The sequence below is a fragment of the Molothrus aeneus genome, chromosome 19 (genome assembly GCF_037042795.1).
Source record: "Molothrus aeneus isolate 106 chromosome 19, BPBGC_Maene_1.0, whole genome shotgun sequence".
NCBI lineage: Eukaryota > Metazoa > Chordata > Aves > Passeriformes > Icteridae > Molothrus > Molothrus aeneus.
In genome coordinates, this window is record NC_089664.1 from 8,796,440 (window position 1) to 8,818,027 (window position 21,588).

At 56.2% G+C, this 21,588-nt stretch overlaps 3 protein-coding genes, 1 long non-coding RNA gene and 2 other non-coding genes across 8 annotated transcripts; 4 read left to right on the top strand and 2 right to left on the bottom strand.

Moving 5' to 3' along the window:
* Window positions 1-54: 54 nt before the first annotated feature.
* On the bottom strand, window positions 55-1,001 carry PIERCE1 (piercer of microtubule wall 1). The gene is made up of 3 exons (XM_066562690.1): window positions 826-1,001; window positions 669-747; window positions 55-548 (listed from the first exon to the last, which is right to left on the bottom strand). The coding sequence occupies exons 1-3, from the start codon at window positions 888-890 to the stop codon at window positions 348-350; spliced, it is 345 nt and encodes a 114-aa protein (XP_066418787.1). The 5' UTR covers window positions 891-1,001; the 3' UTR covers window positions 55-347.
* Window positions 1,002-1,027: 26 nt separating this feature from the next.
* MRPS2 (mitochondrial ribosomal protein S2) lies at window positions 1,028-2,674 on the top strand. 2 transcript variants are annotated; one of them, XM_066562688.1, is made up of 4 exons: window positions 1,028-1,132; window positions 1,212-1,277; window positions 1,405-1,534; window positions 1,803-2,674. In XM_066562688.1, the coding sequence occupies exons 1-4, from the start codon at window positions 1,105-1,107 to the stop codon at window positions 2,344-2,346; spliced, it is 768 nt and encodes a 255-aa protein (XP_066418785.1). In that variant the 5' UTR covers window positions 1,028-1,104; the 3' UTR covers window positions 2,347-2,674. The 2 variants fall into 2 exon arrangements, with proteins under 2 accessions (XP_066418785.1, XP_066418786.1); XM_066562689.1 differs by having other exon boundaries at window positions 1,065-1,132; window positions 1,215-1,277.
* Window positions 2,675-3,134: 460 nt separating this feature from the next.
* LOC136564651 (uncharacterized) lies at window positions 3,135-6,242 on the top strand. Of its 2 annotated transcripts, none has more exons than XR_010784736.1 (4): window positions 3,135-3,404; window positions 3,889-3,997; window positions 4,627-4,667; window positions 6,070-6,242. It is a non-coding gene; the product is annotated as an uncharacterized lncRNA (long non-coding RNA). The 2 variants fall into 2 exon arrangements; XR_010784737.1 differs by having other exon boundaries at window positions 3,135-3,370.
* LOC136564887 (small nucleolar RNA SNORA17) lies at window positions 4,245-4,378 on the top strand. The gene has a single exon (XR_010784776.1). It is a non-coding gene; the product is annotated as a small nucleolar RNA SNORA17 (small nucleolar RNA).
* LOC136564886 (small nucleolar RNA SNORA17) lies at window positions 4,696-4,829 on the top strand. The gene has a single exon (XR_010784775.1). It is a non-coding gene; the product is annotated as a small nucleolar RNA SNORA17 (small nucleolar RNA).
* Window positions 6,243-7,528: 1,286 nt separating the features above from the next.
* On the bottom strand, window positions 7,529-14,002 carry DIPK1B (divergent protein kinase domain 1B). Its single transcript, XM_066562830.1, has 5 exons — window positions 13,871-14,002; window positions 11,437-11,571; window positions 10,130-10,237; window positions 9,826-10,002; window positions 7,529-9,308 (listed from the first exon to the last, which is right to left on the bottom strand). Exons 1-5 carry the CDS (start codon window positions 13,931-13,933, stop codon window positions 8,496-8,498), a joined length of 1,296 nt encoding a protein of 431 aa, XP_066418927.1. The 5' UTR covers window positions 13,934-14,002; the 3' UTR covers window positions 7,529-8,495.
* Window positions 14,003-21,588: the final 7,586 nt, after the last annotated feature.

Sequence of the window (21,588 nt, forward strand, 5' to 3'; positions counted from 1 at the left end):
AATGAGTTAATTAATAACTCTGGAAAACTTAGAGATTGATTATTCATTAAATAGTAGAGAAGCAGTTTAGATCTTAATTTTTAATGATATGTAGTAAATAAGGCAAGAGTGTAAAGGATCATTAGTGACAGAGAAGGGGATAAGGGGATAAAAACAGAATTTATATTGTCCTAGTATTTATATGCTGCTGATAAATTAGATAAAACGCTTCACATGAGCTACCTAACTGACACTTAACCACATCAAATCTTCACTATATTACTCCTAATAACATTCCCTCTGCAATCTAGTGGGTCCGTTTGGGATCAAGGCTGGCCGTGGGCGTTTTTAAGGCAGACAAAAGCTGCCTAGAGCGGCTGGTCCCGGCAGTGCGAGGGGCCGCTGGGGTTGTAGCTGGGGTGGAAGTCCAGGTGCTCGTAGGCGGTGATGAAGGTGTCGGGGCCGGTGCAGTGGCTCTTCTCCAGGGCCGTGTTCAGGCTCTCGTTCCTGCACATGCCAATCCTGCCCAGGTGATCCGAAAACTTGTGCGGGAGGATGTGGAAGGAGCTCTGCGGGGGCGACAAAGGGGACGGGGAGGGATGTTTTAAACACGGACAGCACCTGCAAAGCCCGGCCGGGCACAGGGCTGGACGCGGCTTTGGGCCGTGTCTCCACCGGGGTGCTCGTACCGGCAGCTCGTGCACCGTGGGGGCCCTGCTGCCGTAGGTCTGGTTGGCGGTCCGGAAGCGGGGGTGAGGCGGCGGCTGCCTGCGGGGGGAGAGCACAGCTAGCGCGGGGAGCCCGCCCGGAGCCGGGGCACCAGGGGAGCTCCGCGCCGGCGCTCACCCGTAGCCGCGGTAGAAGGTGAGCTCCTCGAAGCGCCGGGGCACGCCCGGACTGGGCTCGGCCATGGCGGAGCCGCCGGGCCGGGCCGGGCCGGGCCGGGCCGCGGGGACAGACAGCCGCCGTTACCCGGCGACCAGAGGCGGAGGGCGGGCAGCGACCGCAACCGCCCCGAGCTGCGCCCGCCCCGCCCCGCAGGAAGCGGAAAGCGCCGCTGACCTTCCCCCTCTCCTCCTCCTGCTCCTGCTCCTGCTCGTCCGTGCCCTGCGGCGGGCTCGGAGCATGGCGCTGCCGCGGCTCCTGCGGGCAGGTGAGCGGCGGGGCCCGGTCCGGTCCGGCCCGGAGCGCCCCGGCCATCCCCGTGTGACCCGCGTGTTTCTGTCCCGCAGCAGCCCCGCGGCTCTACAGCACCGTCCCGGCCCCGGTCCCGGCCCCGGCAGGCAGCCGGCCCCGCGGTGAGTGCTGCCGGGCACCCCTGGCACCCCAGCCCCGTGCGGCGATACGAACCGGGCACGGTGCATCCTCTCTGCAGTCCCGGCTCGTCCCCCCGTACACAGTGAGTATTTGTTTCCCCTCTCTCAGCTGACGATGACAAGCTGCTGACAGAGCCTCTCAGCCACCCCGACTTCTTCAGCGTGAAGGAGCTCTTCACCCTGAAAGATCTCTTTGATGCTCGGGTGCACCTGGGCCACAAAAAGGGATGTCGGCACAGGTGAGTGATGCTTTTCGTGATGCAGTGCTTGTTGACATCAGGAATGCTTCCCCAGACCACATCTGCTGGATTGGTCTGAGCCTGGAGCTGCCCACACAGGGCAGGGTACAGGGATCCCCCCAGTGTGGGCACTGGGAGGGTGTGACACTGGGACAGACACAGGGCTCTCTGCAGAGCACACCTGTGCTGTCAGCCAGGAGCAGGAGCATGGCAGGAACGCTCAATGCCTGCACACCCCATCCCCATGTCCCTCCCGCTGCCCCCGCAGGTTCATGGAGCCCTACATCTTCGGCTGCCGCCTGGATCAGGACATCATCGACCTGGATCAGACCATGCAGCACCTGCAGCTGGCCCTCAACTTCACGGCCCACGTGGCCTACCGAGGGGGCATCATCCTCTTCGTCAGCCGCCGGCGCCAGTTCTGCCACCTGGTCGAGAGCACGGCGCGGGCGTGCGGGGAGTACGCGCACACCCGCTACTGGCAGGGCGGGCTCCTCACCAACGCCCACATCCAGTTTGGCCCCGGCGTGCGCCTGCCCGACCTCCTCATCTTCCTCAGCACCCTGAACAACGTCTTCGAGCCGCACGTGGCCATCCGCGATGCGGCCAAGATGAACATCCCCACGGTCGGGGTGGTGGACACGAACTGCAACCCGTGTTTGATCACCTACCCCATTCCCGGGAATGACGACAGCCCCGCGGCCGTGGAGCTCTACTGCAGGCTCTTCAGGATGACCATCATCCGTGCCAAGGACAAGAGGCGGCAGAGCGAGGCCGTCGAGGAGCTGCAGAGGAAAGCCCAGGGCAAGTAGAGCCCCAGAGATGGGCTCAGTGCCTCTGCTCCACTCCACGGGGCTGGCTCTGCGTCCAGCACCGCTGTTGGCACAGCTGGCTGGCAGGGAAGGGACCCCCAGCCCTGTGCACGGTGATCCCACAGCAGTCACAGCCGTGGAGGGTCTCCAGCGCCAAAAAATTGTCCAGAGCAATGCAAGGGAAAATGGAGCCAGGCTCCTGTCCTTGAGTTTGTCACTGTTGCAGGGAGGTGCAGCTGTCCTGCAGCTTTCCTGAGCTCATGATTTCACCTGAAACCACTTGTATCTTGTGTCTGTTCTTAGCAAATAAAGGGATTTATCCCTGTGATCCTTTTTTGGAGTTTTCCCTAATGGAATGGGATGGGGAGCCTGGCCAGGGCAGTCAAGGCAGTGGGACGGAAAGGATGCCCCCAAGCTGGGGATATTTCAGGGTGGCTGATGCAGGGTGCGAGGAGGAAGGTCCCCATTTTGTCCCAGGAGACGCTGGGAGCCCAACCTTTGCCACCACGGGAGGTGGGGGACTCCAGGAGCAGCTGAGAAAAGGGATATCCATCTTTTAGTAGCCTCGTGTCTCCGTGGGAGGCCCTGGAGCACTCCCGGGCATGGATCCGGTGTCCCGTGTCCCCCTCCCGTGTCCCCGGCCACGGTCCTGGCCCCGCCCTCCCCCGGCTCTGGGTCCTCCCGCCCGGCAGGGGGCGCTCGCAGGGGGCAGAGCGAGTGCGCACGCGCGGCCGCTCCCGCACTATATAAGGGTGAAGTGAGGTGCCAGCCTCCCTTTTGGCGGGCGCGGGGCGGCGGGAGCGGAGCTGCTGCGGTGCCTCAGAGGGACCGGGACCGGGATCGGCCTCTCCCGGCGCGGCCAGCGGGAAGCCCTGCGTCCCTCAGGCGCAGGAAACCGGTGCTGGTGGAGGCGACTCCACAGCTGCGCCTTCTCCCGCCATGTTCTGGCGAGGCTCCCTCAGGGCCGGTGCTGCTTCCCGCCGGCCCCGGCGCTGAGCGGCTGCGGCGGGAGCAGCCGGGCGAGGTGAGCACCCAGGCGAAGTGAGCACCCAGGCGAGGTGAGCACCCAGGCGAGGTGAGCACCCAGGCGAGGTGAGCACCCAGGCGAGGTGAGCCCGGCCCCGAGCGGCCCCGGGGCTCGGGGGGCTCCCGGAGCTGCCACGTGCGCTGAAGATCGCGCACATCGTGGAGTGCGCTGGAAGCAAAATAGCTGTATTATTAATATATTAATGTGATATCAATAATATGTCCATATATTGTGAACCGAATATATTTTGAGGTATATATATTTGTAATAGAAAGCATACACAGATGTGTATTTTTAATATACTCCACTGAAAAAAAGGAAGAAAATTTAAGGCTTTCAGGTTTTCAATTATTTCAGTAGCTTGCATGAATCTTCAGTAGATATGTTTCTTTTTTTCTATGATTCCTCTTTTAAGCGTTGTAATTCTCTGGTTTCCAGTTAAATGGTGTGCTTCACCAAAAAAAGGCTGTTAGGCAATTATTAACAGCATTTCTCCTTTGTTTTTCTTTCTTCAGCCTGGCAGTGGACAAAAGAAATGAAGTGACCAGGATGGTGTGACTTCAGAAATGAAGGGTGATCCTTCAGAAAAAGGCTGCCCCAGAAGCTTCAGCGACTTTGCTAACTGTAAGTGGAGTGTTACACGTGGTATCTGCACATGCAGCAAATACCTTTGTAGCACTGCTTTTAAATAGTGATAAAAATCTTCTTTTAAATATAACAGAATCATGGAATGGTTTGGATTGAAAGGAAGTCCTTCCACTCTCCCAGGGTGCTCAGAGCTGCATCCAGCCAGACCTTGAACACTTGCAGGGATGGGCACCCACCCATAATTACATTTTTCCGGTGGTTTTGGGTTATTTGCTCCCCCCAGGCTGCCACTGGCGTTGCAGAGATGGCTGCTGTGGCATCTTTGTGTCAAAGAGTGGCAAGAGAGACCCAGGCTATGTTCTACGCTCGTGTGTTCTGCACCCCGTGAGCACTCAGAGTGATTGATAGCCTGACATCCTTTATCAGCCTGCAAGGAGACAGGGAAAACCAGCTCAGAACTGATTGGAATGTGGCATCTGCATAAGGGGAGGTTCTGTTCTGTGCAGCACAGGCTGCACGTGGGTTTGCGGTCCTGTGGGTGCCACTTGTGTTACAGAAGAATAAGTGGAAGTGATTTTAAATCCCTGCTGCCAGTGAACCAGCACGTGTGTAACCCGGCTTTGGGCTGTGTCTAAAGGCTGTCCATGTGTTTCCCTCTTTTCCAGAGCAGCCCTGAGCCGAGGCAGACCCGAGGAGCCCAGCCCAGGTGAGCTGCAGAGCTGGGAGGTGCCAGCCCTGCCCCAGCTCGTGTTGCAGGCGTGGCTGCAGTGCCACGTCTGTGTCATTCGGTGGCAGACAGCAACAGGCGAGGTCTTCCCTGGTGCTCTGAGCCCTGTGAGCTCTCAGGATTGCTCAACAACCTGACATTTCCTGTTCCTTTCCTGCTCTCTCTTGCCTTTAATGGGGAATGGTGGAGGATGGACACTGTCCTTCAGTCCTTCTCTTCATCAGGGACACCCTTTGCTGTGCCAGCTTGCTCCAAACCCTGTGCACAGGTGTCCCTGTATCCAAATGGTGCTGTGTGTCACTGTGTCCCTTCTTGAGGGACACCAAGAGCAGCTCTGGGCAGGCAGAGGCTGTGACCCTGAGCTTTGCAGTGAGTGACTCTGGCACTGCTAAATGGGAAACCTCATTAAATGGCCATTACAGGGCCAGAGGGGCCTCAGTGGTGCAAAGTGAGACCTTTAATTGGCAAAAGTCACTGGCTTTGGAAAAGAATGTTAATGAGGTTGTGGGGATGTGGATATGCTTGAGGATGTGGCTCTTTTATTTAAATTCCTTTACTTCTTTAACCCTGCAGTCTGTGTTTGGGGTTTTTCATCAGGCTTTCCTCACTCCAGGGGTGCTGTGTGGGCACTGAGTGCTAATGAGTGTCTCTTTAGAACTCCCTGTGTGAGGCACAGCAGAACCATGAACATTTTTCTGATGGTATTTACTGGAACTGCCCTTCCCCAGGCAGCACTCCTGGGCCATGGATATTGCTTTACTGAAGGAAAAAGTGGCTCTCAGCTGTGGAAAACGTGAATGTTTTACATAAAAGTGGTTTAGAGAAATTAAAAATCTCTCTGCACATAGCACAGCCCTTCATCATCAAGGACTGGTTTATGTCATGGCTTTAAAGGCTGGAATAAGCTCAGATTTTTTTTTTTCCCTGCACTATTAATAGCTTGGCTCTGCACCAAGGTTGGCAAACTCACCTTGGATTTTTAGGGAGTGATGGAATAACCCAGAGCAGGCTCCAGCTATCCTGCTCTTAAATCATCCCTTTCCTAAACTCCCCCAGCCAGATATTTTTTCAAAACCCTTCTGATGTCTTGCCAAAGAACTTCTCGTAAATTTGTGCCATGTCCTTCTGGACTGAAGGAAATCCCTGGCTCAAAGTTTCCTTGTGAACCCTGACAACAGAGCCTTAAAATATCTTTTCATTTTATATTTCATCTTTATTTCCTTCTGGGATGTGAAAACTCTTGGGACAATCCCAAGACAGTGAGGGCACCAGAGTCTGGATGGCAAGGGTTAATTAGCTCATTAGTATTGACTTTATTGCTCCCTTTTCTTGCCTGTCTTTCAACTTTTCTGACATCCTGGGCCTTATTTTTTATTTGCAGATTATGCCTTGAGCTGCAGAATGTCTGACAAACTGAGAACTCGTTGGCAGCATCCACGTCTGATGGCTTGGAGATTCCTAAAACTTGATCATCTGTGTTTTCTCTACATGGTTAAGAAGGATTTAAATAAAATAAAAAAACCTAAATAAAGATGCCACCTACAAGACTGAAAGGATTATACTGTGTGTTAGTAGCACCCCAAGTAATGCTATTTTTTATCCATTTTAGGATGTAAGACTTTGTGGAAATGAGAATTTAGGATTGTTTTAAAGCAATTGAAGGTTTTACCTCTATCCTCTTGGGCACAAAGGGGATCCAGTGAGATCAGATTATCAGTCTTGGAGTGTCCTGGCTTTTTTTCCATCTCCTGTGGGGAATCTGGAGGAATTTGGGTGTAAAACAGCTTTGCCTTGACTCATTTCTCTCCTGTATCCAGGAGTGGTTTGTAAACTGCACTCACTTTGTGCTTTTTATTAGTGATGAGCAGAATTCCTGGGCGTGTCCAGGGCCACGGGGGTGTGCATTAATGGAACAATTGCTGTCACAAGTGTCTTCATTTCAATTAAACTGACAGGGCCTGGTCCCTCAGCTACAGGGGCCACCTCTTCACAAATATTTAGAGAGGTTCTGATGTTGGGGAAATTGTTTTCCTCCACTTCTCCAGGTGCTTTAGCACTGCTTTGAGGGAAGGGAACAGCAGGGATTTAGTGGGAGTAAACAATGGAGGGAAGGGTGGAAAATGGTTTTTCTGCCTCCCTGAGGAGGGGATTTTGGCAAGGGCTTGGATTCCTCTGCTAATGGCAGGAGGAGCTGGCTTTGTCAGGGGAGCTGTTGCCATGGGGATGCAGGACAAGGGATGAGGAGCCTGGAGCCTCATTGCTGAATTCCAGGGAATTCCAGCCCTGCCTTCCCTCCCCTGCACCTGCAGACAGGACCTTGGTGGTGCCCACACCCAATCCAGGCTGAGGAGCCCTTCAAACACAGAATCCTTGGGAGTGCTCACCCTCTGCCTGGATAAATCACATCCCACAGGCCACTCCTCAGCAGGGACTGAGCTTTGGTGGCTCTGTTGGACACAGCACCCCTGACACCAAAATCTGCCCAGTGAGAGGTGATGAGGAGCCTAAAGAACCAACAGAAGAAAAATCCTGATATTTGTCCCCAAAGGGCTCCTAAATTTGCAGCCCTGGTGCTGCAGTGTCAGGTGTATTTTTATTCTGTAATTGCACATCAGCTGCACACTCGCTTCCCTAAGGAACTGTTGGCAGGAGAAGCAGCACATGCTCCAGCAGCAGGAATATGGCTGTGCTGGGAACAGAGCAACCTTGGGGGAGTTTATCCAGCTCTTCCTCCCTGCCCAGAGCTCTAAGATTGCTATAATTGAGCATTTCAAGGAAACAGCCATAGCTGGAGCCCTGGGAGCACAGACACAGCCAAAAAAAAAAGTCTGGAGACCTGCTAAAAGCTTTGCCTGGAAATTCATTTTAATAATGAGAGAAGCACTGGATTATTCTGGTATTAACCTTCAACCTCTGCAGGGCAAGCCCAGCTTAGTTTTTGGAGAATTAAACGGAGGGGTTGGCTTATCCCTGCTCTGAGCGTGGTGGGCAGTGACAGCCGAGCACACGGAGGGGTCACAACGGTTCGTGTTTAGCCCTTTGCCTTTAAGCCATCCTTGGCCTCGGCCGCTTCCAGAGCGGACACGTGAGGGAATGGCTTGTGCTGCCAATTCCAGACTGGGGGCAGGAGCAGCTGGGGGGAGCCTCTCACAAGCCACGGCATCACTGTCAGGGTCAGGCACTTAAAAACGGAACCAAAGAACTGCCACGATTCTCCACGGTGCAACAGACAGCTGATCTGCTTCCTGTGTGACAGCTGGAGCTGATGGCAGATGACTCAGACACTTAAGGAGAGACTTTTGAAAGGGGAAATCTACCTTTTCCTCCTTTTTAGATCACAAACAAGCTGGTACTTAACAGGCTGCTGTTTGGCTATTGATGGACGGGTGTGATTCACGTAAAAGCTGTTTATTTACATCAGAGCCGTTCCTCAAAAGGAGATGTGACAAGTACAGCATGAATGATTCATTCCCATCGCTTTGCTCTGCTTTCCTGCTCATCAAGGAACAGTTTGATGCATCCAGCTGGGCTCTGCTTCCTCATCCCTTTCTGTGTCTCCTTCCTCCCCCAAACCTGCTCAGCCCAGCTCCGTGTCCCAGCTCCGCTCCTGCCAACCCATCCCTGATGCTGCTGGGTGGTGCAAGTCATGATGTTGGTTTTCCATGAAGGAGAAGGGGCTGCAGCTCTGCTGAACTCCCTGTGCAGGGTGTGTTTTTCCTGGGGGGGAGAGAATGGAGAAACAGGCCTTCAGCCCTTGGACCTCACTCCAAGCTCACAGGTGGAAATTTCAGGGCCGTGCTTCCCCCGTTAGGAATATTTGGTGTTGGAAATCTTCTTCCAGAGCAAGGTCTTGAGGTTGTTGAGCACGAGGGAATGGTGCACTTCCATCTGGCTGGCCAGGCCACTGAGGGTCATGCAAGTTCGGAGCTGTTTCTGCAGCTCTTCCTTCAGCTCCAGGGGAGCTCCATAGAGCAGATAGTCCTGCAGCAGCCCGCACACCTTGGCCAGGTTGGGCTGCACCACGTCGCTCTTGCACTGCTTCAGGAGCTTGTCGCATGTGGCCGTGCAGTCCCGCCCGTAGGTGCAGTCCCCGTTCTGCTCACAGTGCCGGCCCTTGAGGAAGCCTCTGATTGTCATCTCCGTGGCCACCTTGCGCAGGTTGACCATTTTGAAGTCGAACTTGTCGTTGTAGCCCACGTTCCTGAGGCTGCTCTCGCAGATGTAGAAGCTCCCGTAGGTCCCATGGAAGATTTCCTCCACAAACTCCAGGAGGCCGATGGCGATCTTGGCGCGCCGGGGCCAGGCCGGCGCAAACCACTGGTGGATGAGCTGGTGGGCGAGGGAAGGCAGCAGGGACTGCAGGAAAGGGGGGACATCCACCCCGTAGAGGGAGGTGTGGGGGATCTTCTCGGTGACATAAAGGTCCCCGCAGTGCCCCAGCAGCTTGGCCGTGTGCTCCTTCTCGTGCAAGGAGAACATGAGGAGGAACTCGTTGAGCTGAAGCAGCGCCCAGATGGATTTGGCCTCTGCCAGGGACACCTTCCCATCATGGTTCACGTCTGCCATGGTGATGATCCGGCTCACCAAGGCAGGAAGAGATGGCTGATCCCCCAGCTTGGACTGCAAACAGCACAAGAAGTGGCATCAGACCCTCACAGCTCTCCATGTTTGGGTGTCACATCACAAAACAGGACTGGGGGAGCAAAGAAATGAGCTGGGGAGGGGAAGAAATGGTGACACTCCAGAAAATCCCGTGCCACACCATGTGTGGGCAGATCCAGCTCCAGCAGAATTTCCCCAGCCTCAGGGCTGTTCTAGAGCCTCCTGCCAGAGCTGCTACCCCACCACTGCTGCAGAAGCCCCAACAGGGGTAACTACCAGGGCCACCAATTCGGCTCTGCCCAGCACAGATGCCACCCACAGCCGTGGCACAGCCACCTCAGGGATGCTGCTACTGAAATCTCACAGAGAAGAACTCATTTCCTCCACTAATCAGTGCCTGGCACTGGCACCAGCAGAGGGTGGGGGGCACGGGCAGGAGGAGCTCTCGTTCAAAGGGAAGGAAAAACACAATTGGTGTTTCTGACTCTCAGGAGCCATGCCAGGGCTGTGGGATCCCACAGGGCCCTGCACTGACCTTCAGGAAGTTGAGGAGCATTTCCTTGAACTCGTCCATGGAGGTTCCCCGGGTGGGTTTGTCGAAGAGCACCAGGTCCCTCCTGGGCACAGAGTCCGGGCGGCTCTCGGCCCTCAGGGCCTCCCCAATGCCACATTTGATGATCACCTCCCTGTCCCTCCAGAGCCCTCTGTAAACCTGGAGCACAGGGAGGGGCACAGCAGGTGGAGGGATCTGGGTTCTGGTTTGGGATGGACGCAGGGGGAGATGTGCAGGGTTTGGGGCTGGTGCCCGGCCCTGGCATGGGTGGGGGGCACAGGCCTACCTGCTGGCTGGGGGAGGAGGAGAGGCAGTGCTGGAACAGGAGGCCACGCTCCTCACACAGGTCCTTGCACGTGGAGCCAGAAATGATCCCTTTCTTGTACTGGTCACACTGGAGAGGGCAAGGAGAGAGAGGAGCTCAGCAGGGACAGATTTCTACTGGCCCTTAGGGATGGCTCAGTGCCTTGGGCTGGCAGGGACCCCTGTGCTGCTGGAGGGATCTCAGGGATTTGTTCCTGGATGCTGCTGCTGCAAATCCAGGGGTTTGGGAGAACTTCCTGGCCTGGAGGAGAGGGCAGCGTGGAGCTGGGTGAGGAAGCACAGGCTCAGGCTGCTCAGCAGAGCAGCAGTCCCTGCTGTGGAGCAGGCTGGCCCCAGTCTAGGGAGTGGCAGGGAGAGGGACAGGGACAGACAGTGGCTCTGATCCACGGCCAGGCTGGAGCTGGAGACATCCCTGGGCAGGAGAGGCTGCAGCTCTGCAGCTCCTCAGAAAGGGCACAGCAGCCTCAGGGCTGGAAGCCGGAGCTGCAGACATTCACTGCAGCTTTTCCCTTTTTTTTTCTGCTGTGGATGGGAATTAACCCTTGGACCTGCTCACAGAGGACATGGCCAGGCACGGTGCCTGGAAGCCCCAGCTCTGAGCAGGAATTAGCACCCAAGACCCCGCGGTCGGAGTCAGGCAGAAAATCAAATTAAACGATTGTTGCTGTTGTTATGGCAATTCCTGCCTCCCTTCTCTGCTGAGGGATTGATCAACAAGGCTTGTTCTGACACAGCCCAGCTCCCCCTCCTCGCCTGGGCTGGGCTGAGACCCCTCCCATGCCAGGGGCACACACAGCACTCCTGGGGACATCCCATGGGGAACACGGAACATGCACCACACTGCAAACCCCAAACAGGGCAAAACACACAGAGCCAGGCAGCCACACAGAGCTCTGCTGCTTTCCTTAGGGCTCCTCAGCAGCCACAGACAGGTACCATGGAGTGAGTGCTCCCTTTTTCCTCCTGCTCTGCAGAGCCCAGAGGGCACTGGTGTGATGCTGTCCCTGCCCACAGATCCTGCTCCCTGCCCTGACATTCCAGCTTCATCTGCACAGACATGGATCTGCTCACATCTGCCCTGGCTGCTTCCCTCTGACATCTCACGGAATTGTTCTACCATCACCCTGGCAGGGTAAGGTCACCCCCCCTGCCCTGAGCTCCGTGCCATGCTGGGGACAGCACCAGGGCAGCAGCTGCCAGCAGGGCTCCTCCTCCCAGCTTTGGGGCTCCCAAACAGGACAGGAGCCACGGGGCTGTGCTGCCACTCACGATGATCATCCGGCAGACGTGGCCGCGGCACAGCTCCGAGTAGGACGAGTAGTGCATGTAGGCCACCCAGCTGCCCACGAAGATGCCCAGCCACACCACCAGCAGGTACTTCACCTTGATGCCCGGGAGGCGGCCCTGCAAGGCAAAGGAAATGCTGTTGAAACCCTTTTGGAAGGGCAGGGCTTTGCCCAGGGCAGCGGCAGCCGGCCAAGGACGGCTTCTGCCACACAAACCGACCTGAGCGCTGGGGAAACCTTCAGCCTTTTTTATATATATTCATCAGTCTCTTATGCAACTCCTGCTGCAAGTAGGTCACTTAAAATTCCCTAAAAGCAGGGGGATTAGCAGGCTGGGCTGCAAGGAGCTGGGTGCTGTGCATCCCTGGGAGCTGTGGCCACATCCTCCCGCTCTCCTGCCCTGTGCAAGCCTGGGGTATCCCAGTGGGGGTGCAGGAGCTCTGCTCCTGTTTGGGGGGACCCCTCTCAGCAGACCCTCCCCTTTACACAGCCCCACAGGCAGGGGAAGCTCCCAACAGCAGCTCCCGTGTGGGGGTGGGTGAGTAACAAACCTGGGAGCTCACAGGTGATGCTCTGTGCAAACAACTCAGAGGCTCTCAGTAGGAATTTGGTTTTTTGGCTTTGTTTCCTCCCCCCTGACCCTGGCACAGCAGCACTGCTGCCATCTGGCCTCCTGCAAGAGAGGCTGCTCACCTGGCTCGTGTAACGGAGCAGATCCCGGCAGTTCCAAAGGGCAGGGAATGAATCCTTGCACTAAACAAAACCTTCCATCCCTTTTCTGGAGGTAATTCTACAGAACCCTCGGCCTTTGACCACCTCCAAGCCCTTCTCCCTCCTCACAACCTGCTGCTGGGATAGGGCTGGATCTGGGTGGGTGCAGCACCTTTAAAACCTGCCGGGGATCCTCGCTTGGGTCTTGTAGCCCAAAACCACTCCCCACCTCCAAAATGCTGCTCCTCAGCCCCTTTCCAGAAGCTGTCAGGGCTCTGGGAGCCGCAGGAATGGGCAGTGAGGGTGAGAGCAGGCAGGTCTGCCTCGAGATCATGACATTTCTCCCACTAATTGGAAACCCTAAAGTGTGAAGAGGGCCAGGGTGCCCAGCTTGCCTGTGAAGCAATGGCACCGCTAATTAATGTGAAATTAAATTAAAGAGAAGCCAAGCACAGCCAGAACTTGGCAAAGACAAAGTGTAGGTGGCTGCTCCTGTGAGCTGAGAACCGGCTCAGGGCCCTGAAGTCAGACACACTGAGACCCTGAGATCCCCCCCAGCACAGGAACCCCCCAAAACTGCCCAGGGTGGGTGCGTGAGGCTCCCTGCCCTCAGCAAAGGGGCTCTTCCAGGGACTTCCCACTAGAGATATGTCTTGGAGAACTCTGGAATAGCCAAAATGTCACTTTTTACTTATTCTGACTTAGAATCCATAATGTTCCTGAGGCAGAAGGGGAGTCAGGACTGCTGCCTGAGCATGGCATGGGGAGCTCTGGCTTCATCACCCCCTAAAGGGTGGAAAGAAATGTGGGAGTGGGGGATGCATTTCAATGAGAGGTTCCCCTGAGATTTGCTTGGATTTTGAGTGCTCCTCCAGTGCCTCAGTCTCAAGGCACAGGGGATTCTCTCCCCATTGCCTTCCCTGCACTGAAGGGTGTTACCCTGTGAGAGTTGCTGTGTTTAGTTTTAGAGTGACTCTGGAGGATATGAAAGTGACTTTGGGCTGGGGCTGACTTCAAAGGCAAAATGGATGCAGCATCAACAAAATCCTACTCCATCCCTGTGGCTCCCCGGGAAACACGGGGGCTGTTTCACAGCACTCCCAGCTCTGCACCCACCTCCTGCCAGCACCCTCTGCCCACCGGGCATGCCCTCCCTCATCCCCTCCGGGATAACCCCTCTGGTCCAGGATCTTTGCACAGTCAGGCTTTCCCATCCCACGGCTGCAGAGAAAACCCCCGTTCCAGCATCCCCGACATCCCCGGCCCCAGCATCCCTGGAGATCCGAGGGAGGTGCCCGGCTCAGGGATGGGAAGAGGAGGGAAAATAAAGAAAGAAAGAGAAGGAAGGAGCCATCCCTGCCCTGCTGCATCGGCGGCTTCACCCAGCGCTGCGGGCTGCCGCCCGGGCTGCCCCGGTGCTCCCCGGCTCCGGCACGGCGGAGCGCGGCGCGGGTTATGCAACCGCTGCGGCCCCGGCTGCTGCTCCAGACCCCCGGTGCCGCTCCAGACCCCGGCGGTGCCGCTGCCCGGCCCCCGGCTCCTTGCACCGGCGTCGGGGGAACCGAGGCGGAGCGTCCCTTTGTGCACGGCCGGTGCCAGCATGCGGAGACGGGCATCCCCGAGCCCGCATCCCAGCGCATCCCCCCGGCCCGGCGCATCCCCGAGCCCGCATCCTCCATCCCGGCGCATCCTCCCTCTGCCGGTACCTGCAGGCCCTTGGAGAAGGGGCAGAACAGCACCAGATGCACCAGCCGCCGGATCCTCCGCATGCTGCGGGCGCCCCGCGGCCGCGGGCCTCAGGCTCCGGGGGGCATGGCCGGGGCGGCCGCGGCCCCCGCACCGCCGCCGGGGCCGGGGGGGGCCGGGGTCCCGCCAAGGGGGGCCCAGCCGCGCCGCTCGCTCCGCCGCAGCGCCCGGCCCGGCCCGCGGGGCTCGGCGGCTCCGCCCGGCGCGGGGCGGTGCGGGAGGCGGGGGCGGCGCTCGCAGCTCCGCCGCAGCCCGGGGAGCCGGGGGCTGCCGCCCGCCACGGCCCCGCTCGGCCCCGCGGGGGCAAGCCCAGTCCAGCGCTCCGCATCTGGGCATCCCACCCGGCGGGGGTCATGCCCCATCCACCCGCGCGTCCCACTTGAGGATCGCATCGCCGTGCCCATCTCAAATTCCGGGGTTCCACCCACTCGGGGATCCCATCCCCAGGCTCACCTCGCCACACAGGGGCTCTCCCAGCCCTGGCTGATGATCCTGACAGAGCAGGGAGTGGTCTGTGGAGATGCTGATCCCACCTGGCCGCCAGCACTCACAGCAACTCCAGGTTTATTCAAAGCCATTTTGGGTGGCAGAGGGCCAGACTCCCTCCTTGTTACCCATAGCAGGTAACCTGGGAGCACAGCTCGGGGCTGCATCCCTCCAGCCTGAGCCCTGCCATCACTGCCACTCCTTCTCCTCCTTGCTGTGTCTTTTCCCATCCTGAATCCCAGCAGCAGCACTGGCTGGTCCTCCCTGTTTGCACTGTCTGGGCAGGGAAACCTCAGGGCAAGACTTAGTGTCCAACAGGCCAGGGACAGCCCCATCCAGGGGGATCCTGCGTGCACAGGCAAGTTAGAGCAAAGGGGACATGGAGCAAATAATATGATGGGAAATGATCTGGGAGACTCAGTCACGAGGGCATTGTTAAGATAATTCCTTGCCTGCTATCAGCAAATCTTCAGATTATCTGTTTGCCCCCTTTTCATGGCTCAGGTTGCTCCTTCCTTTTGAATTTGGCTCAAAATGACCTTTGAAAACAAGCTGGTCACTGCTAGCCCAGATCCCTGCTCAGTGTGAGTGCCAAGCACCGAGTAATCAGGGCCTAATGAGCAAAAGCCTTTGCTGGACTAATCCAAATAATGGTGATGAATAAGGAGCATCACACAAAACTGCCTGAAACCTCCCAAATCCTGCAGCGTGTTTGCTGCCTGCTTTTAAACCCGAGGAGGTTCCTGCTGCTCCAGTGCTGAGCCCTGACCTCTGTGTGGGCTGGGCTGACATTGCCCGCAGCAGTGACAGGGACGAGGACAGTGAACATCACCTCGGCCACCCACAGCCCCTATCAAGGAAGGTTTTACCATCCCACTAAAGCCAGGATGGTTCTGCAGCAGGTTCTTATTTTTAGTGTTAATTAAGACAGGAAAGAAGAAGAGCCTCTGAGATTTATTTTTGATGGTGGGGTTGGCAATTTGGGAAACAGCAGGGACAGGAAGGTGCATTGGTGGATGGATTCCATGCTCCCTGCTCACCCTGCTCCTGCAGCTCCTTCTGACTTGAACCCTGATTTTGGAGGCCAAGAGTAGGGGACAAATCCTCGATGGAGATGGGAAATGACATGCCTGGGCCAGGGCTGAGGATGCCTTGAAATCCACAGAATTCTGCTCTGGGGCTCTGCAGAATTCAGGGGTGGCTTGTCCAGTGAATCTAATTAGGAATGAGCAGACCATCCCAAACTGTAATATGCCAAGTAATTAAGTGATTAGTATTGATTGTTAGAATGCTTAATGAGCGGTTATCACTGAATGATTAATTAATCCAATCAAAAGAGTAATAAAAATTCTGCAGGTACAATGATACCTTATATTCAACACAGAAGTGAGATCTCTCCCCATGGTGCCCATCTCTGGTTTCTATCCCAGGCACCTGGCACCAGGGATGCACTGCCTGGGCTTCTGCCCCTGTGCAAGGGGTCTCTCCCCTCTCCAAAATTCCCCTGGCACTGCCAGGATGGGCTCCAGCATCAGGCAGGCACCCAGGGCTGTGTAGCTCCAAGGTGGGGAAAATGCTCCCGCAGGCGCTGTCAGCATCCAGAAGATGCCGGGATCAGCCAATGCTCAGCTCCTCCCTGGGAATTCTTTCGCTCGCTGCCTTGATTAAGTCGCTTCAGTTTCTCCTGGTCAAAGCCCTGCTAATCCCAGCTAAGCCCGCAGCGTGCCGCACGCTGGCCTCTGATCACTTCCCTGCCAGGCGGTGGCTCTGCGGGCACGTCCCCAAGAGCACCGTGCCCTCGGGACATGGCAGCTCGCGGGCAGGCACAGCCCTGCAGCGGTCATTTGCTGGCCCGTAATGTTTGTCTGACTAAATGATAGTGAGTAAATGATCTCCAGCCAGTGCAGGGCAGCCCTGACTCGTGAGCAGGGTCCCCCAAGGGTGGCTACCCATCCCCTCCAGAGCACCCTGAGCTGCCCAGCTTCCAATGGGTGGGATGTCAGAGTTGGGTGACAGCTGGGGACAGCCCAATGCCATCACCGGCAGTGCTGCTGCCAGCAGGGGGATGCAGGACCCCAAACCAAAACAGGGGCACATGCTCTCCCTGCTCTCCTCTGCCATCAGGATCATCCCCGTGGCCACAAACCAGGGGGATTTCTGCTCCGGGCGGGCTGTGATGGCACCTGGCATTCCCAGGCAGTGCCACAGCTCCGGAGATGATGGATCCAGGCTTTAATGCTCTTTTCTGTGCATCTCTGAAGGATTTGAGCTGATCGCCCGCGCTTCCTGCGTGGCATCCACAGCTGGCTCCGCACAGCCCGTCAGCTGCCTCTGCTGCCGGCCGGGCCTGCCGGGCTCAGCGCAGCGGTTATAATTAGAAATGCTAATCAGCTCTTGTGTTTCTGGCTTGACAGCCCTGCCACCCCCAGCACAATCTTCCCTCCAATCTGTCCTGTGCTCGCCCCCTCTGCTTCCTCTCCGAATCCCTGCTACTTGTAATTAAGCACTACGAAGTTAAGGGGGGTTGAATGGGGGTGCTGGGGCTCGGTGGATGCTTTGGGCCAGGATTGCAGCCCCCACAGAGCTCCTGGCTTGCTGGGAACTGTTTGGGGGTCTCACCCTTCATTCACCACCATCCCCTTGAGCTGGGGACACCCAAGGGATGTCCCTGGCCCTGAACTATGAGGGGGAAGAGAAGAAGCTCAAGGGCTCTGCAGGCAATGCTGGGGTTAAAGGCAAAGGGTGGTGGCTGTGGCTGGGAGCCCTGCGGTGCTGGCTCTGCAAGGGGAGCTTCTCTCATTGGGATTTCCATCATGTGCCAACCGTGGGCGCTTCCCACCAAGGAGGAAAGGGAGCTTGCAAAGGAGCTCCGAGAAGGGGGCTGAGCAAGCAGATCCCTGCACTGGCTTAGATTTATGGAGTTGTTCATCATCAGGTCATGTTCTGGGAGACACAGCCCAGGGGTTCCTCCCTCACCAGTGCCCATGGACAGCCCCTGCCAGCCCCCAGCCCCTCCACACAAGAGCCAGGGCACAGCTTTCACCCTGGGCATTTGGCTCCCAAAGTCAGGCTTGGCCAGGGAGACATTCCTTGGAGCAGGCACGGGGCTCAGCTGGCCTCAGAAAAGACAGAGATGCACAGGTGGGATGAGCAGCTCTGGACACGGTTTTTAAGTCAACATTCATCTTCCAGGCGCTCTCTGTGTATCAGTTTCAGTAAGGAGAGAGGCTGCAGTTTGGAGGGTTCATGTGCAGAAGGTTTTCAAGAAGTCAGTGGCTGTCTGAGCAAAGGAGAACCCCCCCCTCACTTCCTCTGACCCATGCTCCACCTGGGACACATCTGCTCACTGCAGCATCTCCCAGCGTGTTGATCAAAAAAGGGCTCTCCCTCCTCAGCACAACTTCTCCCTGGAGACAGGGTAATAAGAGAAACAAGGAGGTATCACAAAAAGAGCATGGGAGGGACAGGGCATGGTGGCTTCAATGACGATGCACTCATGAAAAGGCACCAGCAGCACAGCCAAGTGACTGGGAAAGCTCTGGGGGAGAAGTCAGATTGGATTTGTCATGACTAATTGACTCCCTCCAGCACTGTGGTCCAGCCTTCACGCATGGCATGAGCAGGGTCCCAAGCATCCAGGAATTAATGAGGGTCTGACCCTGTCTGCTCAGCCACTTGAGTTTTGCCGGTGCAGACAGCTGGCTTAAGAGGCCCTTTTATCCTTTACAGATCAGATCAATTTGGATAGTTATAATCTAGTCCTGGTGAAAGCTCAGAGCAGACTTTATTGCCCAACCAGCTCAAGGAGAAAAAAAGCAAGCAAGAGGGAGAGGTCATGCTGAACTATTGATTGTGCTGCTCCCAGATTGGCCTCGGCAGAGAGCTCACCTGGGACAGTTTGCCTCTATCTCCTGCTAATGCTGCTCCATTGATCTCCTGTGACAGGCGGCAACTACAAGATTTTTTGAGGTCAGAGTCATTAAGAGGCATTAATCAATAACAGAGGAAACAGAGAGAGAGCAACTGTTTGTTTCATGCAGACATATTCCCTGTGTGGATTTTAGCCCGCTGAGGTGTGCGTGGTTTATTTCCAGGGAGGTCTGCCAGGAAAAGAATTCACCTTATGCTGGACTCTGGCACTTGGAGGAGATCCTGAGCCAGTTGCAACACACTGGCAGCTCCATCAGAGCTGTGCAATGAGAGGGCAGCACCTGGGGAGTTTGTGGCATCCAAGTCCAGGTACCCTAGCATCCTACCCAGCAATTGCCCAGACCGTCTGCTCCCACACAGGCACCCCAGGAAGAGATGGGCACTGATGTCACGTGCCCAAAGACCTGGGTGCTGGTTTCACGTTGTGCTTCTACTAAACAAAGCTGCTGCCTGGCCATGGTGCAGCCAATCCCAGCAGCCTGCTCTGGGATCCAGCCCTGTGCGAGCTCAGCCCCAGCCCAAATTCATTCCTGTGGCAAGACTGGAGCTGTTCACAAGAAAACAGTCTTTGTGCTGAAAGCACCCCGGGCTGCTCCGCTCCCTCCCGCCCTGCCCACTGGTGTCAGTACATTTCCACTGCTCCGTGGTGGCAACATGCCTTTTTCTTCTCCAGCAGCTCCTGTGCTCAGCCCCAGCAAGTGTCTGTGCAGGTGCCGGAGCCCATTTTCCCTTGGAGAGGCAGAGAAGAGGGCAGGAGACCTGCTCAGGAGCAGGGGGATGGGATCATCTTCAATTGGTGGTTCTGGCACCAGCAGAGGAACCAGCAGCCTTGGGGTGATCTGGGCTGGGGAGATGCTGGGGAGGTGCTGGTGCTGCCCATGGCTGAGCTCAGCTCCAGGAGCAGCCCCGTGACAGACACCAACGGCACACCTGGACTTAGCCCAAAGACCCTTTAGTCCTGCTGTGTGCCACAGAGCTGGCACCCCCTGTGACACAGTGCTGGCAGGTCTGGCAACCCGGGAACGCCACACTCAGCCTGGGGAGAGAGCATGGCTCAGCCAAGAGGGCCTGCACCCAGAAGGTGCCATGGGAAGCTTCAGAGTAAGGGAAATGTCCTTTGGGAGGCAGGGATGAAGATCCCAGTGGAGATCAGTGTCCCTTTCTGGGCACACCTTGCCTCCACTCCCAGAGCCCCAGTGTCCCACTTTGCAGTGGTCAGTACTGCAGATCCCCAGGGAAACAGGATCTTCCTCGTTCCTGTAATTACAGCCACACATCCACAACACAGGGCTGCAGGAGAGGAGGGGATGAGATTGCTGGCTCAGGTTGCACAGGTGGGGCACACACAGCCCATAAACACCTGGCAGTCCAAACCCAGAGACACACCCAGAACTCAGCACCACCAGCTGAATCCAGACCAGGTGTGCCTTTTTATGGGAGTCCAGACCAGGTGGACTCTTTATGGGATTCCAGCCCAGGTGGGACACATCATGCTGATGATGAGCAGGGGCTCCCTGAGCTGAAAACCTCTGATGTGGGAGATGCAACTAACCCCTCTCCAGTCCTAGACTCACAACCAAGAGAAGCCTTCAGCTCACAGCTCTGCCTTCCCTGCTCAGTCCATCAGTCTCCAGGTCAACCACCCAGGCCCTTTCACCAGCACAAAATCCATCAGAAACAATTCGATTTCCTTTATTTACGCATGGCATTTGGGAGAAAGCCTAATCGTATTGCAACTTGAAAAAAAAAAGTTATTCCAATTTTACATCCTTGTGCCTGAGAGAGCTCAAGAGCTGCAGCCAGACAAGATGTCCTGTACTAGGCACACCTCATTTACCAGCATGGTGCAGAGACCGTGAGGTGCAGGGGGATTTCCAGCCTGTGGTTTCAAACATAAATGCAACAGTAAGATCTGGAGTCTCGTGCTTTTGCTACCTCCTGTTTTTGGCAAAGTCTACCAGAAACAAAAAAATAAAAGTCAGTGCAGAGGGGCTTGGTGTGGTGTTAACCCCAGCTGCAATCCTTGCCTGATGCACACTGGCTCTGCAAACACCAACCCTCAGCCTCACTGATAGCCCTGGCACTCTGTGGGGGGCTGGTGTGGCATCCCTGTGGATCAGCATCCTGCCTGGTGTCCTGCATGGATTCAAATCCACACCTGGCTGGTGTGACCATCCCAGCAGATGAAATCTTACTTTTCCAATAGAGTTACTTGTCGGTGAGTAAAGGTTACAGGAAGGAAGGAAGGTTCAGATTATTTAACAGCTTTTTAAAACACCTTTCTCTCTTAATTGCATGCTCCCAGAGTCAAAGTCCTTTGTGCTCTTTGCCTTTCCAGAGGCCACTGGAGGCTGTGCCCGGCGGGCAGTTTAGCAATCTCATGCTTCTGGTTCTTGTGCAAGGCTGTGTTGTGAGCAGGGAGCCGCAGCGCTCACGTTGAAGCCACGCTGAGTCACCAGCCGGTTCCTCCCCAGTGTTTACTCTGCTGTCACCAGAGCGCTGACGTGTGATTACCGAGGAGCCCAGCAAGCACAGGGAGTGTGGCCATGGAGCAGCAGGAGCCAGCGTGGAGGCTGAGGGTCAGGCTGAAGCTCTGCCCCTGTGGCTGTGGGCTCACTGTGAGCTCCCACACAAGGAGCAGCAGGAAAATTTCACCTCCCATGTGCCCTTTTAGGTGACAGGGAAATGAGATTCACCCACATCCTTTGCACAAACTGCTCTTAGCACCATCCTCGCCAAGCAGACTGTGGTGTTTCCAACCAGGGGAAACCTCTTCTCTGTCTTTGCCAGGGCAACACTTCCAGGAAAATTGATGCCAGCCAGTGATGTCAGCCCTTGGGGCAGCCTTGCTTATGGATGCAAACAAGGTCCAGGTTTCCAGCCTGCGGCCCTGCCCATGTGAGAGTGTTACATAGGGTAAACACATCAGTGCTGTGATGCTGGACTGTCCTGTGTACCCTGAGCTACACAGAGATGACACACAGTGACACCAGGCTCTGACACATCTCCCAAAGCCAGCTGTTAATTCAGATAGGTGAAGAGGGAAGAGAATACATCAGTGGATGGATGGATGGATGGATGGATGGATGGATGGATGGATGGATGGATGGATGGATGGATGGATGGATGGATGGACTGACAGAGGTCTGGAAGGAGTTATAGCAGATGTGTGGATCACCTCACTGTCCCCAAGCCCCTGACAATGGGAGCTGCTGTGCAGCATGAGGTGCCAAGGAGTTTGCACAGCCCATGGCTTCATGCT

What these genes read in the sequence shown, in the direction of transcription:
- MRPS2 (XM_066562688.1), top strand. Translation starts at nt 1,105, where the DNA reads ATGGCGCTGCCGCGGCTCCTGCGGGCAG. An exon ending in GCCGCGGCTCCTGCGGGCAG is followed by an intron (nt 1,133 to 1,211) that starts GTGAGCGGCGGG and finishes TCTGTCCCGCAG; the next exon opens with CAGCCCCGCGGCTCTACAGC. An exon ending in GGCAGGCAGCCGGCCCCGCG is followed by an intron (nt 1,278 to 1,404) that starts GTGAGTGCTGCC and finishes CCCCTCTCTCAG; the next exon opens with CTGACGATGACAAGCTGCTG.
- DIPK1B (XM_066562830.1), bottom strand. Translation starts at nt 13,933, where the DNA reads ATGCGGAGGATCCGGCGGCTGGTGCATCTGGTGCTGTTCTGCCCCTTC. An exon ending in ACGTCTGCCGGATGATCATC is followed by an intron (nt 10,238 to 11,436) that starts GTGAGTGGCAGC and finishes TGCCCTCTCCAG; the next exon opens with TGTGACCAGTACAAGAAAGG. An exon ending in TGCTCCTCAACTTCCTGAAG is followed by an intron (nt 9,309 to 9,825) that starts GTCAGTGCAGGG and finishes TGCTGTTTGCAG; the next exon opens with TCCAAGCTGGGGGATCAGCC.
- PIERCE1 (XM_066562690.1), bottom strand. Translation starts at nt 890, where the DNA reads ATGGCCGAGCCCAGTCCGGGCGTGCCCCGGCGCTTCGAGGAGCTCACC. An exon ending in ACCTTCTACCGCGGCTACGG is followed by an intron (nt 748 to 825) that starts GTGAGCGCCGGC and finishes CTCCCCCCGCAG; the next exon opens with GCAGCCGCCGCCTCACCCCC. An exon ending in CCACGGTGCACGAGCTGCCG is followed by an intron (nt 549 to 668) that starts GTACGAGCACCC and finishes TCGCCCCCGCAG; the next exon opens with AGCTCCTTCCACATCCTCCC.